Source organism: Schistocerca piceifrons, chromosome 2, assembly GCF_021461385.2.
Source record: "Schistocerca piceifrons isolate TAMUIC-IGC-003096 chromosome 2, iqSchPice1.1, whole genome shotgun sequence".
In the NCBI taxonomy this organism is placed as follows: Eukaryota; Metazoa; Arthropoda; class Insecta; order Orthoptera; family Acrididae; genus Schistocerca; species Schistocerca piceifrons.
Window position 1 is genome coordinate 679335120 of NC_060139.1, and position 18572 is coordinate 679353691.

Below are 18572 nucleotides of genomic sequence, written 5' to 3' on the forward strand. Positions count from 1 at the left end.
TGATTACTGCTTTTGTCCAGTCTGATGGAACCTGTCCTGACTCCCAGGCCATTTCGATTATCCTGTGTAGCCATTTAAGACCTGACATTCCACTGTATTTGATGAGTTCCCACTTAATTTCATCCACCCCAGCTGCTTTATTGCATTGCAATCTATTGACAGTTTTCTGCACTTCCTCAAATGTGATCCTATTTCCATTATCATTCCTCTCCCATTGTACCTCGAAATCTAAACATTACTGAACGTATTTTCACCTACATTGAGCAACTCTTCAAAATATTCCCTCCATCTGCCCAAGGCATCCACAGGATTCACCAACAGTTTTCCTGACCAGTCCAAAATACTTGTCATTTCCTTCTTACCTCCCTTTCGAAGATTGCTAATTACACTCCAGAATGGTTTTCCAGCAGCTTGACCCATAATCTCCAACCTGTTTCCGATTTCTTCTTGGATGCTGCAATTATCTGTTTGGCTTTGTTTCTTTCTTCAACATAACTTTCTCTGTCTACCTGAGTTCTAGTATGTAGCCATTTTTGATATGCCTTCTTTTTCCTTTTACAGGCTGCCTTGACTGTGTCATTCCACCAAGCTGTTTGCTTCATCCTACTTTTACACACTACTGTTCCAAGACATTCTTTAGCCACTTCTAGTACTGTGTCCCTGACCTTGTCCATTCCTTTTACACTGACTGTAATTGACTACATTCAACTAACTGGTACCTTTCTGAGATTGCTGTTACGTACTTGTACCTGATTTTCTTATCCTGAAGTTTCTCCACTTTTATCCTCCTACATATGGACCTGACCTCCTGCTCTTTCAGCCTCACAATCCCAATTTCACTGTAGATTAAATAATGATCAGTGTCATCAAAGAATCCCCTGAATACACGTGTGTCCCTAAGAGCCTTCCTGAATTCCTGATCTGTTATTATATAGTCAATGACAGATCTGGTTCCCCTGCTTTCCCAACATACCGGTGAATGTTCTTATGTTTAAAAAAGGAGTTTGTGATTACTAAGCCCATACTGGCACAGAAATCCAAGAGTTGTTTCCCGTTCCTGTTGGCCTCCATATCCTCTCCAAATTTACCCATAACCTTTCATTACCCCTCTGTTCGATTTCCAATCCTGGCATTAAAATCACCCATGAGCAGAACACTGTCCTTGTCCTTTACTCTAACAACTACATCACTGAGTGCCTCATAAAAAATATCCATCTTATCTTGATCTGTCCCTTCACAATGCGAATATACTGACACAATCCTAATTTTCTTGCTAGACACTGTCAAATCTATCCACATCAATCGTTCGTTTACATACCTTATTGTAACTGTGCTGGGTTCCATTTCTTTCCTGATGTAAAGCCCTACACCCCATTGTGCTATTCCTGCTTTGACTCCTGACAGGTAGACCTTGTATTCTCCCACTTCCTCTTCTTTCTCACCCCTTACCCGAATGTCACTAACAGCTAAAACGTCCAGCCCCATCTTACTTGCAGCTTCTGCCAGCTCTACCTTCTTCCCAGAGTAGCCCCCATTGATATTAATAGCTCCCCATCTCATTACCATTTGTTTGCCAAGTCGTATCTTAGGAGTCCCTGGTTTGTCAGTTAGAGGTGGGACTCCATCACCTCCAAAGGTCCGAGGCATTTTGCTCTGATTGTTGCCAGCATCATATTTAAAGTACCAGGGAAGCAGGTTGCTAGCCTTACTTGCCCCGAGTCCCATTGGGTTTTACCCCTAACGGCTGAGGAACTAACCGGTGGATTTGGTAGTCTTTGCCGTATGAGCACAAAGGTGACCACAACTCAGAATATGTCCAAGATGCCCAGCCTTATTCCAAAGTAACTGGTATCCCAACTGTCGGGACCACTTACTTGGCCACTCATACGTTGCCCGTGGTTCATGAACTAGGACATGACTACAGGAACCCACACCATGAACCACTAATATTATTCCTAATGTATTAAAATAAAACATGAACAGCAAGTGTCCCAACACACTTCTACATCTGACGATGACCCTCCATCCAAGATAACATGTTGCATTGTCGCTATCAAAAAGTCCTCAATCCAGTCACAAATTTCACTTGATACCCCATATGATGATACTTTTAACAATAAACATAGATGTGGTACTGAGTCAAATGCTTTTTGGCCATCAAGAAATACTGCATCTACGTGACTGCCTTCAACCAAAGCTTTCAGTATGTCTTGTGAGAAAAGTACGGGTTGTGTTTCACATGATTCCAAAAAATGAATCAATGCTGGCTGCCATTGAGGTGTTCATTCTGTTAAAGATACCTCATTTTGTTTAAGCTCGGAATATGTCATAAGATTCTACAACAAATTGATGTCGGGGCTATTGGATGGTAGTTTCGTGGATCACTTCTACTACCCTTCTTGTGGACAGGTGACCTGTGCCTTTTCCAAGAACTGAGCACAGTTTTTTGTTGGAGGGATTTACGATAGGTACAAATTCAGCATAAAATCTGACAGGGATTCCATCAGGGCCTGGAGCTAGTTCAATTTTAACGGCTTCAGCTGTTTCTCAACACCACTGAAAATAATATTTATTTCATTCATCTTTTCAGTGTATGGGAATTAAATTGGGGTAATTCTCCAGGATTTTCTTTTGTAAAGGAACACTTGAAAATGGGATTAAGAATTCCAGCTTGTGCTTTCAGTTCCTGTCACATTCTGTAGAGACTGGCCATTGACTTTGGTGCTACTAACAGCATTTAAATATGACCAGAATTTGTTAGGGTTTCTGAAAGATAACTTGACTGTATTCTGCTACAATGGTCATTGAAGGCATTACACATTGCTCTTTTGACCAAATGTGTTTCATTCAGTATATCTCTGTCTACAGCCAGACACTTCATTTTACACCTATTATGCAGTGACCTGTTTCTTTAGAAGTTTCTCTACAGTGACTGTATACCATGGAGGTTCCCTCCCAAAATGGACTGCTCTGTTAGGTATGTATCTATTCAGTGCATGTTCAGCTATTCTTTTAAACTTAAGCCAGAGTTCCTCTACATGCTTCTACCCTGTGCTGAAAGTTTCAGGTTCTTCATTGAGATAGGACACAACTAGATTTTTTGTCTAGTTTACTGAACATACATATCTTCCTGCTTGTTTTAGTCGTCCTTTGTACTTCGGTCATCATTGTTGCCACAATCGCATCTTGATCACTGATACCAGTTTCAAGATGGACATCCTCAAAGACGTAAAGTCTATTCACTGCCATTAAATCCAACATACAAAGTGTGTAAAAAAAATCATCTGATTTGGAACGTCTATATTTCTAAAAGTAATAAACATATACAATGAAATTTTTTTTTAATGAATGGGAAACTTTTTTTTTCCCCTCCTTCATACCTTTTTATAGGTGTTCAAAATGCCCCCTTGAAGTGCACCATATATGTCAATGCGGTATTCAGATTGTTCCCACACTGCAGCGAGCATGTCTTGAGTTACAGCTTCCACAGCTGCTGTTATGCAATATCTCAATTCATCCATTGTTCTTAATAATGGAGGCACGTTAACAGTCTTTTATAAACACCGATAAGAAATAATCACATACTGTCGGGTCTGGTGACCATGGAGGCCAGTAGTGTAAGGCTGAATAATTTGGTCCAGTGTGACAGATGCATCGTTCAGTAATCCTTTGATTTAAAAATTCCATCCCTTCCAGATGCCAATGTTGCGGTGCTTCATCCTGTTGCTAAATGAAGTCATTTGAATTAGTCTCCAAATGTGGGAAAAGAAAGTTCTCGAGTATATAGAGATGTGTAGCAGTGTTCTCGCCAAAGAAAAATGGACCATACACAGTTACCCATGAAACTGCACAAAACAAATTAAATTTTTGAGAGTCCCTCTCATGTTGTACAACTTCATATGGTTATTATGTACCCCATATTCTTACATTATGATGGATCACCTTTGCACTTAAATGGACTGTTGCCTTGACACTAAACACTAAGCATGGAAGGAAACTGTCATCCTCCACCTTTCCAAGGACAAAATTACAGAACTCCACACATTGTCATGTCACATTCATGAAGAGCTTGCAGTAGCTGAATTTTGTATGGTTTCACATTTAAATATCGACACAACATACTGCAGACGGACATCAGGAGCATGTTGAGCTGCACAGTAAACAGATTTCTGGGGACTCCTTGTGAAACTATGGCGGATACGTTTGGCGTCTGTGTCACACTTGGGGATGACCCAGCGATTTGCCTTTACACAAACAACTTGGTCGTGGCATTTTATCATGCTCTGTGCTGTAAGAGGATCTACACCGTACATAGTAAGAAAGTCTTTCTGAACAGTCATTACTGACACGCACTACGCAAAACAAAGAACACAAAACCCTTTCTGTTGTCCCAACACCATTTCTACTAGAACTGAAGTGGGTACAAATTTCTGCTACCTAGTGGGAACCATGTAAAACTCGAGAGTTTGCACTTTCCAACAGTATGTTGTTCTTACACATCTCTCAAATAATATAATAGTTAAGATTTTTTTTTAAATCATACAATTCTTTAGATCCATCTATATTTTCAACATGAGTGGGGTTCCTAACTATTTGTTCTAGGTAGTTTTCAGAGAAGGTATTTAGTAATGTTTCACATAATGTCTTACCATGCCCATTACTAACAAGTGTAATTTTCCCAATTGATTACTGAATAATTAAAGTCTCCAGCGATGATTTCAGTATGATTTGGATCTTGTGTACAAATGAACTGAGATGTTCTTTAAAGCTTCTGGTTACATAAGTAGATTAGTCTAGTGAGCAATAGGAGGATCCAGTTATCATTTTATATCCACCTCTGGTGCTGAGTCTTGCCCAAACAGTCTCGCATGCAGCTTCAATTTCCATCTCAGTGGATTTCAGTGTCTTGTCGACTGCTACAAATACACCACTTCTTTTTTCCATTTTCCATCCTTTCAATATACACTCAGATATTCCCCAAAAATCTTATTGCTTTTGATTTCAGGTTTCAACCAGCTTTCTGTACACAATGTTAAGTGAGCTTCACTGCTTTTCAGGAGTGATTCAAACTCTAGCACTTCGTTGTGAATACTTCGGCAGTTAACCATTAGGATTTAAGTAGTGTCACCTGTGGGAGACGTTTCTTTCGATCTTACACCAATACTTCTTGGTTTCCTATAGCTTTTGTTATTTGGATTGGATGGACAGTTGCCTAATTACCCTTGTGCACACCCTGCACACAGTCGGCTACCTGAGGAGCAGCCTCTAACATTTAGTGCAAACTTGACCCATTCAGGGGCACATATGGTTGTCTCAGTTCTCAGCCCTGGGGGACAAGTCCAGGAAGTTACAGCATGTACAGCATGGTCTGTCACAGAATTTTCAAAGTCTCTGGTTCAGTCCTTCCACTGGACTCAGAACCAAAGGGCTAGGATCAATTCTGGGGACAATGCTGTAAATTTTGAACTTTGTTGAAACTCCACACACAGGGTCAGTCTTCTCAACCTTCTCTGCCAATTGCTGGAATGACCCAAGTATGACCTGGGAGCCCAGACAACAGGCATCAGTTAGTAGCACCATGTTCCCTCAATGGCTGTTGGAATAGCTTCTTCAATAAGATGATGAATGAGGCTCTCGGACAAACACACTGAGTGCACCTAGTATCCTTTCCTGTCCCTTGCTGCCATTTCTCTAACACATAACATCATTCGCTGTATGTCTGAACTGCCGACAAGTAATAGACTCCTACACTTTTGTGTTTGCCTCTTGTTGACACTGAATCAAAGAGATTTTCTCCAACAGGTGAAGCGAGTCCCACTGGCTCAGATTCAGTGAGACGGCACTTCAAACTTGTCAGTTAGGGGGATTGGTACAACACCTGGGTCCTCACCCACCCTGTAAAGGATAACTAGATCTACCGTTGACACCACTCACAGTGAAGTGGACGAGCAATGACAGATCCTGTACTTTGAGAGGAGACAGGATCCACAGGAGAGGATAAAACTTGGGGTACCTCTGGTACTGGTATCACAGGTACATGATTCTCAGGAGCACCAACTACTAATCATTTGACAGTAGTCAGGGTGATTTCCAGCTGCTTACAAATGTCAGCCAATTCATTCCATGTTTGAGAACAGCATTCACAGTTGGGCTGCATTTTGGCTAGTGCATTATATTAGAAGGCAATGAACCAATAACTTTAAATTAAGCCTACTAATTACCTTCTAATCTGTTGAGCTAAATAGTTGCTAATTCCCTATGAGAATTGAAGCAAATACACAAAATGAAATCTCTATTAAGGCAACACAAAAACCTGTGTAAAAGTTACTAGTTTCCTGAAACATTTTGAGGTTTATTATATTTGTTAACAAACTGGAAATAAGAGTTAATTTGTGATAGAGGTAGATAATATATAGGGCTACTCATCTTCAAGGGAAAACTAGATGTAACACAATATGTTAGTTAGAATACCTGTCACAGTAACTAAATCACTCATAGATTACACAAAGGATAATGGTAACTTCTGAAAATTTTCAAAAACCCCATGTTTATTTGCATTGATATGTGATGAAATTCGAGGGTGATGTATTCTTTGGCAGTAACTGTGAAACACACACACTGGTACCCTATGAAATAAGTACCCAAACACTCAAACCGGTAACTTAAGAAAATATAGTTTTGTAAGAATTTGAAAATTCCCAAAAATAACCTGTTTCTCATGTAATAATGTAATGAAATTAGAGAAAGATTGTTTTGGATGAGGATAGGCCTACTGTTCCCAAAAAAAATATTTTAGTTCAACTAAGTTTTAACCCACAATTGACAATAACAGTAAGAGTTTATTCCAGCATTTCATAATATATCACAATACAGGTGGGTATTGATACAACTGATGAAAGATTATGCTGAAGCAATGTGAACAGTAAAGTATGCTAGTCAAGAACTTCAAATCAGCACAAGAATCTTATACACAGGGTCACACACAAAGGGAAAGTCTGAAGTTAGCATTTATATGCAAACAAATGTGAATATTGCATGGATTTTTCACTTAGGCATTTCTGTCCACACTTCTACACTGGTGTGCAGAAGAAGAATGGTGCAGTGCGAGTTTCTCAGTCAGTCTCTAAAATGTGCGACACCAACAAAGGAAGTCTTCTGCCTGTTGCAGCTAACAATATTGTACTGAAGACCACAATAAAGGAAATTCTTAAGGGGCTTATGATACGCGTTACGTTACATGAGAGGATACATTATTACTCACAATAGAGGAAGAGTAAAGAGAAAGCTGACACAGTGAGAATGGAAAATGCGGTTGAGAAACAGCAACAGAGGAGAAGAGACATTCTCTTAAAAGCAGGCAGGAAAGCGCTAAGCCAGATTACCCAGGACAAAATATATCAGATGCAAGAGAATAGACCATTATTCACCAGTCCTCTTATATATGCTAAACTGATCAAAAAATGTTTCGCACCACCTGATAGTATATGGTTCTGAGGGAACAAGTGGAACAAAAAACTTAAGAGTGAAATAAAAAGAAAACAATAACAAAAAGTATATGTTTTGAAGTTTCCATTTATACATATCTGAGAAATCACACACTGGTGCTGAGTTTAAATACAGCGTTGCTCCACCCTGTGCATTGATGCATAATTAGATGCATTGACATGCTGTCCACAAAGTGATAGAGATGTTGCTGCTGAGGGCCCTTTTGCTCTTAGGTGTTGGTCCATCAGAGGTTATAAACAGTGTGAGGAAAATTCGTGTGCCAAGACAGTGCAAATTCCAAGTGATCTGAAGAAAGCAGCAGCAGTCATGTCGGCATACACAGCAGGCCATTTCATTCAGTTGGTTTCCGCCACATGATAGATGATGATCACAAAGGGGGGCACTGTTTTGCTGGTGCATAATTGTCTTGAAAGGTGAACCCTTGTTAAAATGTTGACAGTGGGTTGGAGGTTCCTGTCCTGATATTGCCAAGAAGGGTCTCTCCTCTATAATTAGGCTTACCATAGTTTTTTGGGTCCATTCCATGACATATTCATCAAGTTACTGAACAGTTTACTGAAACATTAAACTTAATATATATTTTCAGATGGATTTTTCACTAGGCATGACTTCTTTCACAAATGGTTTGTTTGTTGTAATGCATAATAAAATTCTCAACAAGGAAGCTCGGAATTTTAACATTTAGCAGATTTTTAACAATAGCTACTAGAGGTTTACCCCTTTCTCAGACCATATGTACTCGTAATTGAGAAAGATCTCTCAACTGCAGCAGATATCTCAGTCAAAGACATTGCTAACTCAACCATTTCAGAAATACTGCAACATGGAACGTGTTATTTGAAACACTTTAAAAATTGTTTTTCACTTTTCTTAAATAGTATGTGGTACTTTCTCAGAGCTCGAACCACAACCTATCCTTATGTTTTGAATTAACTGGTTGGAAAATGCACATTCATGAAATACACTAAGTGATCAAAAGTATCCGTACACCTGGCTGAAAATGACTTAAAAGTTCGTGGCGCCCTCCATCGGTAATGCTGGAATTAAATACCGTATTTACTCGAATCTAAGCCGCACTTTTTTTCCAGTTTTTGTAATCCAAAAAACCGCCTGCGGCTTAGAATCGAGTGCAAAGCAAGCGGAAGTTCTGAAAAATGTTGGTAGGTGCCGCCACAACTAACTTCTGCCGTCGAATATATGTAGCGCTACACAGGCATGCTTTGTAGGCACAGAGATAAATACTGGCACCAAAACCTCTGCGTCATTAAATAAATTAAAAAAAGAAAAGGTGGAAGACGAGCTTTTTTTTTTTTTCTCCGCCCCGAGTTTCGACCACTGCATTTTCATACATTATCCAACGAAGTAAATACAAATTCCGTATTGTTCATCTTCGAATGTAGCAGAATTTCAATGTACTACGAAAATCCGACTGGCAAGACTGTTAGGGATGTTTGCCAATATGGCCAACTGTACGTTCTGGAGTTTTTCCTACCTGTGAGAAGTGATGGCTGCTAATAGGAACCTGATGAAATGTGAATCACATGCAGTATTCTCTTCACCATAAGAATAATACGAATATAAACATTTTGCCATGTATTCTTTCGTGTTTGCTGCTATCTCATTTAAATCCTGTCTGCCTAATAAACTACGAAACTAGAGTGAGACAACAGCAAATGCGGAAGAATATATGTATCGTGTCATGTTTATATTCGTATTATTCTTATGCCTAATAGTGATACAGTCAGAAATGAAGCACGGCAACTGACTAGATTTTTAAATCTAAAATGTCTCTAATTTCTGTGCAGAATGTAATGTACTAAAGAGGCGTCTGCAAAGATTTTCAAACGGAGAAAAATGTTCGCTGAACTCTCGTTCAGAACATCTTCTGTCATACAAAGTCTATCATTTGGTTCTTGTTGATCATTATCAAAGAAAGCAGCAGTGTAAGTAACAACAAATAGCAGTCTCTTGCCATTGTTTCGCTAAGCGGCGGTAGCACGCACAAAAGCAAGCCATGTCGCGAGCGGCGACAGGTCGTAAACACGCACAATCAGAATGCAACAAACAATGCATGACACAGTACAGTAATGCATTTTCAGCTTAGAGCGACGTAAACACCTATAACAAAGAAAATGGCACTTATCAGATCAAAGCAAAATAAGCAGTCAATTCAAACCAGACGAAGCACGTGAAAAATGAAGAGTACCTGTATAAATACGAACAGAGCGCCTGACACATAGCAATGGCTAGCTGGTAAAGCTTAACTGCTAAGCTTAAGACTAGAACCAAACTACTGTAGCTGTATCGTCTTTCATTCGACCTAAATTGTCTCATATTACAATGGACCAACTTTGTTTCGATTTGGAGGTGCGGCCTAAAACTTTCCTCTCCCCTTGAATTTCGAGTCTCAAATTTCAGTTGCGGCTTAGATTAGAGTGCGTCTTAGATTCGAGTAAATACGGTATAGTGTTGGCCCACCCTTAGCCTTGATGACAGCTTCCACTCTCGCAGGCACACGTTTAATCAAATACTGGAAGGTTTCTTGGGAATGACAACCAATTCTTCACGGAGTGCTGCAAAGAGAGAGATATCGAGGTCTGTCAGCGAGGCTTGGAACAAAAAGTTGATGTTCCAAAACATCCTAAAGGTATTCTATAGGATTCAGGTCAGGACTCTGCACAGGCCAGTCCATTACAGGGATGTTATTGTCATGTAAACAGTCCGCCACAGGCTGTGCATTATGAACAGGTGCTCAATCGTGTTGAAAGACTCAATCGCCATCCCTGAATTGCTCTTTAAGATTGAAAACAAGAAGGTGCTTAAAACACCATTATATGCCTGTGCTGTGATAGTGCCACGCAAAACTACAAGGGGTGCAAGCCCCCCTCCATGAAAAACACGACCACACTAGAACACCACCACCAACGCCAAATTTTAATGTTGGCACAACATATGCTGGCAGGTGATGTTCAGGAGGCATTTGCTATACCCACACCCTGCCATCAGATCGCCACATTATGTGCTCATCACTCCACACAACGTTTTCCCACTGTTCAATCTTCTAAAGTTTACGCTCCTTAAACAAAGCAAGATGTTGTTTGGTATTTATCAGCATGTGTGGCTTATGAGCAGCTGCTCAACCATGAAATCAGTTTTCTCATCTCCCGCCTATCTGTCATAGTACTTGCAGTGCATCCTGATGCAGTTAGGAATTCCTGTGTGATGGTCTGGGTAGATGTCTGCCTGTCACACATTACGACCTTCAACTGTCGGCAGTCTCTGTCAGTCAACAGACAAGGTCGGCCTGTATGCTTTAGTGCTGCATGTGTCCCTTCACATTTACACTTCACTATCGCATCAGAAGCATTGGACGTAGGATGTTTAGGAGTGTGGAAATCTCATGGACAGGCATATGACAAAAGTGACACCCAATCACCTGACCACATTTGAAGTCCATGAGTTCCACAGAGCACCCCATTCTGCTCCCTCACGATGTCTAATGACTACTGAGGTCACTGATATGGAGTATGTGGCAGCACAAAGCACCTAATATGAAAAACGTATATTTTTGGGGTGTGCGGATAGTTTTGATCATGTAGTGTATGTCATTGGTATTTATGGAAGCTTTTATAATTTCATTAATACCTTGTGCACTATCTTCTACATAAGACCAGGCAATTTCAGTTACTAAATGTATCTACTAAAACTGACTAACTTTATCAAAATTGTTATTTCCTGCTTTAAAGAAATCTCATATGTTTGATGAAGCAGTGGCATTCATAGCACTTCTATGTTTAACTGTTTTCATGTAATCTTCATTATCACTGATCCTTTATGTCCAACACAAAGTACCACAGTACATAGTGTGCGGTAACATGTGTTATTACTCTCGTTACAATTTCAAAAATTTGTACTCCTGTTGCAGGTTAAAGCTAAACACACACTTTATTTTGCCCATTCCTAAACAATGAGGCAAAAAATAAAGAGATAAAATGGTTAAAAACCTGTAGACAAATTACTTCACACCTGAGAAAAACATAAACACATGGCCCCTGTGGTGTTGTCAAGTAACTAAGGTGAAACATTGTGGCTAAACAGGTAACTATAGCTCCCCATTGACATTAGTGCTTGCTTCAAGGTCAGTTGAGAGAGGCACAGGCATAAGGAAATGTTTAAAAAAGTTATGTTGAACATGTACGTTTAAAATTTAAAAAAATCCTTGCCTGTAATAAAATTCTCAAACTCCGAAAGTTTTTAGCGATCCCAGATGGCACTAAAAGAACTAGGACTGTCTGGGCTAATCATGGATGTATGGTAAGCATTTCTACACTTGAAATCAGTCCTAAACATGACTGATATACTTTCATCCTGAAAACAATGGACTGCAATGCCTAAGACATGCATGGCTAGCTGGTCACTCCCCACCCCTCACATCCTTCTGTGGTGGTCTTAAAGTATCAGACAAATCTTGTATCATTAGTGGAGATAACCTGACGCCGTTGATTTGGGTTCCGTGCCAGGTGTTCCCTTATCTTTGTTCTTCAAATGTCATAGTGGAGGGGGGTTTGCTCTGTGTGTAATTTGTGCTTAGTAAGCAGATTGATCATTGAGAGATGATGGCAAACTATGGGTTAATACAGACCATCCAGTAACCTCCAGAAATCTCATTCACAGTTCTTGTCGTATTCTTCTTGACATCTCTGTGGGCCGTAATTTGAAGGTAGCAATAACCAGCTGGTGGTGTTGATTGTGAATAACCACTAAGAGGCAGGCCCACAATGTTGATTGTCTCAAAATAGTGCAACTGTTTCAACGATATCATTTCGCGCCATGAAGATGTGCTGATGGTCTAAGCCTGAAATGATTCTTTGAAGCAGGTTCACATTTGGAAACTCCATGCGCTCTACTACACTGCACTGAGAATGCAGCGTTACCTCCATGACACAGGTTGCCATACATAGTGATTGATGTGGTTAAGAGTACTGCAATAGGTTTCCAATTAAATAACAAACCAAAATTATGCATGTCATGAAGTTTGATCAAATACTTTTTTATGTGTTCATATTAAGTATTGGATTTAATTTTATCCATAGGTGCTATTGTTTCTTCCATGACTGTATTAATATTGTAAAATAAAGAACTGTCTTCAGTCACAATCATCATTTCATTTCGAGCCTAGGGAGCTCATCATTAGGTGCTCTGACAGTCTACATCAATTTTTTTCCCCTCAGATTTAGCTTAATTCTAGTGTTTCCAGTAGTGGATACGTTGTTTTGAAGCACAGTATGAATAAACATCTTTATGTACATGTATACACTTCCCATTCTACAGCTTATTTGTAAATACATGTACGTAAACATGTTTATTCTTACTCTGCTTCAAAGCAATGTATCCACTATTGGAAACAGATTACAGTTAACCTAAATCAGAGAAAAAAGCAAGGTAGGCTGTCAAAGCACCTGAAGATAAGCCCCAAAGCTCGAAATGAATCACGCGTTGAAATAGAATCATGGTCATGACAGAAGGTGATTACTTTTTATTTTGTGAAATCTTTGATTTTCCATTATTGCAGCTGGTGAGATGAATACAACTAACATCTTAACAGTGGTAACACATAATCCATATGTCACTGAGGCGGTTCGAATTTTTAGTGGAATTAGCTGGTGGAATGTTCTGTGACTACTTCATTTCAACACAACTCTTGCTTTCCATATTACACCTCACAAACAGCTTAAGGCAATGGCTTTCAAAATTGGAGATAATTCTCAGGGTGGTATCTGGGCAATAATGCCTCATTTTGTGTAAGATTTTATGGGTGAAGCACTGTTTACAAACTATGGAAAAAAATCATAGTTATTTCTTGAACATTGTGAAGACTGACTCCCAAGGACATGAAATAATGTTTAACATAGAGCTTGTGCTGCGATGAGTCCAAATGAAATTCAATATGCAGTATTGTCATCCAGAATCAGTTTATAGTAAAATACAAACTGTACCTGTACCTGTAGTATGTCTTTGCTTAAATTTGAAACAGTAGGGCAGACGAGTGGGACCTTCTCTCCTGATAGCAGGACAATGGTTTGAATTACCGTTACTTAGTCATTTGATAAAATGCCACACATTTCGTGTAGTTAGTTGAAGTTCTCTCCATACGCTCTTTTCAATGCCACAGAAACGTACATAGTTCTATAAAAGATGTCATAATTCGACATTCATAAATGTTAAAAATAACTTGCATATTTCACCAGGTTGTCCACTATAACATAACAAAAACTGCACAGTGGTAAATGTACTCATTCTGCAAACCCTGAGTGGAAAAAGTGCATGGTATACTGCTAAATGAATGCTCAAGGGCTAGTAAGATAACTGTTAGTAAGGTTTTTTCCTACATGACATGTTGTGAAAGTTGTTCTTGTAAGCTGACTGGTATGTGCATGACTATGTGTGGGAATGTCTCTCCCTCCACAAACATTTTTAAATGTAACACTCCCATCACTTGGCAGCAATGTAATTTATAAGTAAGGTAATTAATATGCATGGCGCATTAAAGGAATAAAACAGACAGCCTATAGTGGTTAAAACGATTCCGTCATTTACATGTGTTGAGGCTCTGGACACATACATGAAGAAATTATTTTCATTTGACAGGCTCCCAAATTTGTAAAATCTGTCTCCCTCTTCCTTGTGCTACATTGCTGCAGTAAAAGTGTTAATTGTATGGTAATTTTGCAAACAACAAAATAAAATTCTGTATTTCATTTACAAATTATTTATGGTACTTTCTTCAGCTGTCAGTGAAGTTGCTGGGCACATAACTCCTGTCCCTGGTGGTGTTGGGCCAATGACTGTAGCTATGCTCATGAAGAACACAGTTATTGCTGCTAAGAAGACTGTTGTGTACAATATCCTCGATCCTGGAGCTGTGGTACAGAAGAAGGCTTCTCAGCTGAGGCCCTAGTAACACGACATTAAAAGTATGTAATTTTTTTGAATTTTGAGCATAAGGGTGGCAAATATACACTCTTAGCTGCCTGAAAGTTTAACACTGGAAGCAGGAACCTGATTTAAAATAATGTAGAGTGAAGGGTGTATCCTGAGTAATAAAAATACATTTTAATTAATTATGTGTCTGACATAGTTTGCATGTACATCCTAATATCTCAGAGTAATCTCTTTGCAAACAGTTTTTTTTTTTAAATGCAATTTAGTATGCACTTCAGATCACTGTCATACACTGCTACACTGCTTTGCAGATATGAGGCGTTCCCCATCACCTTTGTGCAATTAACAAATTTCTTAATTGCTGAATGAATGTTACTTGTCCTATGTTTGCTCTTACCCATCATGTTTTGTTTTAGGTGATGCATAGAAACCACACAGAGGGAGTATAGGAACTCCACCACAGTCTTTCAGTGAGAAGAAAATTACGATATGTTGACTGTGATCATTGTCAGTATTGAAGCAAACTGTTGTGAAACTAAATAAGCAGTCGGAAAAATCAAGTCAAATTGGGTATTAAAAATACTGTTTTTATGCCCTAAAAACTAAATATATGTATGTAATTTGAGTGGAGTTTAAATTTTAGCATAAGTCTTATTTATTTTTATAAGAAAAAGTGATCAGTCCATCCAGTTTTTATATAATGAACAAAATAAAGATAAATATTTAAGAAGTTAATGTTTTTTTTTTATTCATTTGGTGAGAAATCAATAACTGAAACACAATATTTCTAAGAATACATTATTCACGTTGTTTAAATTATCATTGCAGCAGCACAAACTTGGTATCAGTAAATTATTTCACTTGTCAGAAAAAATCCTTTGGATTTGTGCTTCATAGTCACACTCTGTTCTCACTGTCATTAGTTCTTTCAGACTCATTTATTGGTTGTGGCCACTATGAGCCAGGAGCAGCTCTGTCACAATCTTCCTGAATGCAATACAATGAATCAAAGTATGTAGACTTACTTTTTCAGCTTAAGAATGGTGGAACAGAGATGTTAAACAATTTAAGGTCTAAATTCTGTAAGCAGTGACCCAAAGGTTAATGTTAATGAGTCACTGTTGGTATTGATGACCTTGAGCACATACTTGAGGAATAAACGCTACCACACATTCTAAAGAAAAAGTATTTGGAGTTGTCAACAGGCACATACAAATGAAAGAAAAATTGTTAGCTTTAGGAATACATCCTTTCTCAAGCTAGACTAAAAACACACACGTGCACCCCTACTGAACTGCGGCTGGACACATAATGTGAGGATTGCAGTTCAGTAGGTGGACTAGGGGTTGTTGGGATGGATGGATGGATGGGGGGAGGGGGGGGGGGGGGGCAAGGCAGAAAGATGATCTGGTGAACTACCAGCTCAGAGGGAGGCAGCTAGTTTGCTGGCTAGGAATTGTAACATTATACGTATGAATGCTGGTGGTTCTGCCTAGAATTGGTAGGAGATTAATTTGCTTCTATGGCTGATTGCTAGCCGGTGGGTCCAGAGCTGAGGGTACCCAGTAGCGGTCCAGTGAGGCAACCGGTATGGCCCTGCCTAGGTACAAATGTGTCGGTGGCTTGATCGGGAAAGCATAAAATACAGTGCAGGGAATTTGGACAGTGGTTGCTTGCTTAGCCAATGAATAGATTGTGCACCAGAAATGGTGAACTTCGGCAGTCTGAAATACGGTTTCTTAAAACTCTCAGAAATTTGATGATAAATCATTTAAATAGAAGAGAAAATCTGAATACATCTGCAATTCTAAAAATAAATAAATAAAATGAGATTCACCCAATGAAACAATAACATTCTCAATATCTTAAAAACTACAGAAGTTAATATTTTACAGTGACTAAATACACAGATGAGCCAAAACATTATGACCACATACTTAAAAGCATGTCTGTCCTCCTGTGGAACACAGTTCAGCAGTGATTCTGCATGCCATGGATTCAACAAGTGTGAGACAGTTTTCCAGAGGTTTCTGGGACCAGCCGCCTATGTCACACTTGTGGGCATGGAGTTGGTGCCCAATTGTGTCCCAGTTGGGTTTCATCAGATTTAGATAAGCCCGGTGGCCAGGACATCAATGTGAGTTCACTATCATGCACCCCAAAATATTGCAGCATGATTTTGACCTTGTGACAGGGACCGCTATCCTGCTGGAAAATGCCACCGTTGTTGGGGCAGACATCAGGCATAAGAGGTTAGATGTGGTCTCTAATCGTGGTTACATAGTCCACAACTGTCATGGTGCCTTCGATTACTACTGTAGGTCCCATGGAAGCCCAGATGAATGTCCCTCATAACATAATACTACTCTCACAGGCCTGCGTCCATGGCATGCTGTATATTTCGCACAGCTGTTCATCTGGATGACGGCATATCTGGACACAACCATCGACCTAGTTAACAATAAATAGGATTCAACTGACCAGGTGACATGATTACACGAGCTGCGATCCAATCTCTATGATCCTGTGTCCACTGAAATCATAACTGACGATGTTGTTGGGTCAACAAGGGAACAAGTAGGGCTCCTCTGTTCCAGAACACTATGTTCAACAGTGTGTGCTGAACGTTTGCTCCAAAACACTTCTGCCTGCCCCAGCACTGCACTCTGTTGCCAGATCTGCCACAGATCACTACCTATCCTGCCTTAGAGAGTGGGCAAGCCTCTGATCCCTAGGTTCTGTGATGAGGTATGGACATCAAACTTCTTGTCGCCTACTCGTGGTTTCAGCATTCTTCAACCACTTTCCATAGATGCTCATAACAGTAGCACATGAACAGCTGACCAGCATTTGGTTTCTGGAGTGCTCATTCCCTGGCACTGGGCCACAACTTAAGTAGATTTCCGCATTTGTGCCACTTATTGTTGCTAGAATGATTCCTCATTCATCTCTGCTCCAATCGTATACTTCTTAACCACATCATGTTCCTTCAGTGGCACCAGGCAGCATACAACCTCACAGGGGGCAGTGGTCACAATGTTCAGACTCGTCAGCCTATTTTCACAATGAACTTTACAGTTAAATCTTTAAACATTCCATGCAGTTTGAACAAACAATATCTTGGGTGGTAGCACTGCACTATAGCTATTGTCCCTAAAAGCTATATATCTATATCTATTTTATTTATTGATTAACTATGTTTTATATATTTTCTTTATGCAGACGTTTGTCAGCTCATCATCAATCACATCCTCCATAATAGCGGCAACTGAATGTGTTATTAATGAATCACATCTTGTCATACTTGAGTTGTTGTTTTACTATTTTGCTAGTAACCTTACGTAACCCTTGAGCAGTTGTTCCAAAGTATAAAGTGTATCAACCACAAATAACATTGTTTTGTACCATTCCATTGTTATTTTACAACTGTGAGTTTACTTCTATTCCTCCATTATTGCTTCAGTTGACACAGTGATACGCTGTGTTGTTATAAGCCCAAGTGAGTAGCAGGAATATAAAGTGAACAGTGAGCCAGGTGAGAAAAAAATTGACAATTTGTGCAGGAAAACTCCAGATTCTGAGCTAGCAGCACAAACCCCTAATGAGGCAGTTGCCTATGAGATAATTAGTAATTGAATAAGTTTTTGGTGTGGATCTGATGCAGGTGCACTGTTTAATGCTCCAAGTGGGTCATTACTGTGTGGTAACACTTGAACACAGCAACAATGTAATACAATGAACCCTTATTTTATTATTGTTTAATTAAACTAAGATTATACTGTCAGTTTGCTCATACATGTTTACCTTGGTGACATAGACAGCTATCCTTTACATGTGTTTAAAGTACGCCATGTGGCAGCTCATGTTTTGAAAATTTGCGTCCCTGCTCGAGGATCAAATATCATTACAATAGATATTAACTGGTAATTTAAAAGTGGTGACACCACCTTTGAAAAGAGTACTAAAACATGCTTCTATGAAGCAGACATAAGTAATTGTTTAAACAATATTTGATGATATTTTGTTTTTTTTTAACATAAGCACACTGGCACAAATCTTTATTTAAATTTATTGTAAAGGGCCTATACGTGACAGAACGTTGATAGTATTTGATTGTTAAATAT

At 39.3% G+C, this 18572-nt stretch overlaps 1 protein-coding gene across 1 annotated transcript in view; it reads left to right on the forward strand.

Moving 5' to 3' along the window:
* Window positions 1–15183, forward strand: part of LOC124776399 (bifunctional methylenetetrahydrofolate dehydrogenase/cyclohydrolase, mitochondrial) — a 34747-nt gene extending 19564 nt beyond the window's left edge. The window contains exons 8-9 of the mRNA XM_047251376.1: window positions 14295–14480; window positions 14865–15183. Of these exons, the coding sequence (XP_047107332.1) occupies window positions 14295–14464 (170 nt within the window). The 3' untranslated portion in view covers window positions 14465–14480; window positions 14865–15183. The remainder of the gene's footprint in view (window positions 1–14294; window positions 14481–14864) is intronic.
* Window positions 15184–18572: the final 3389 nt, after the last annotated feature.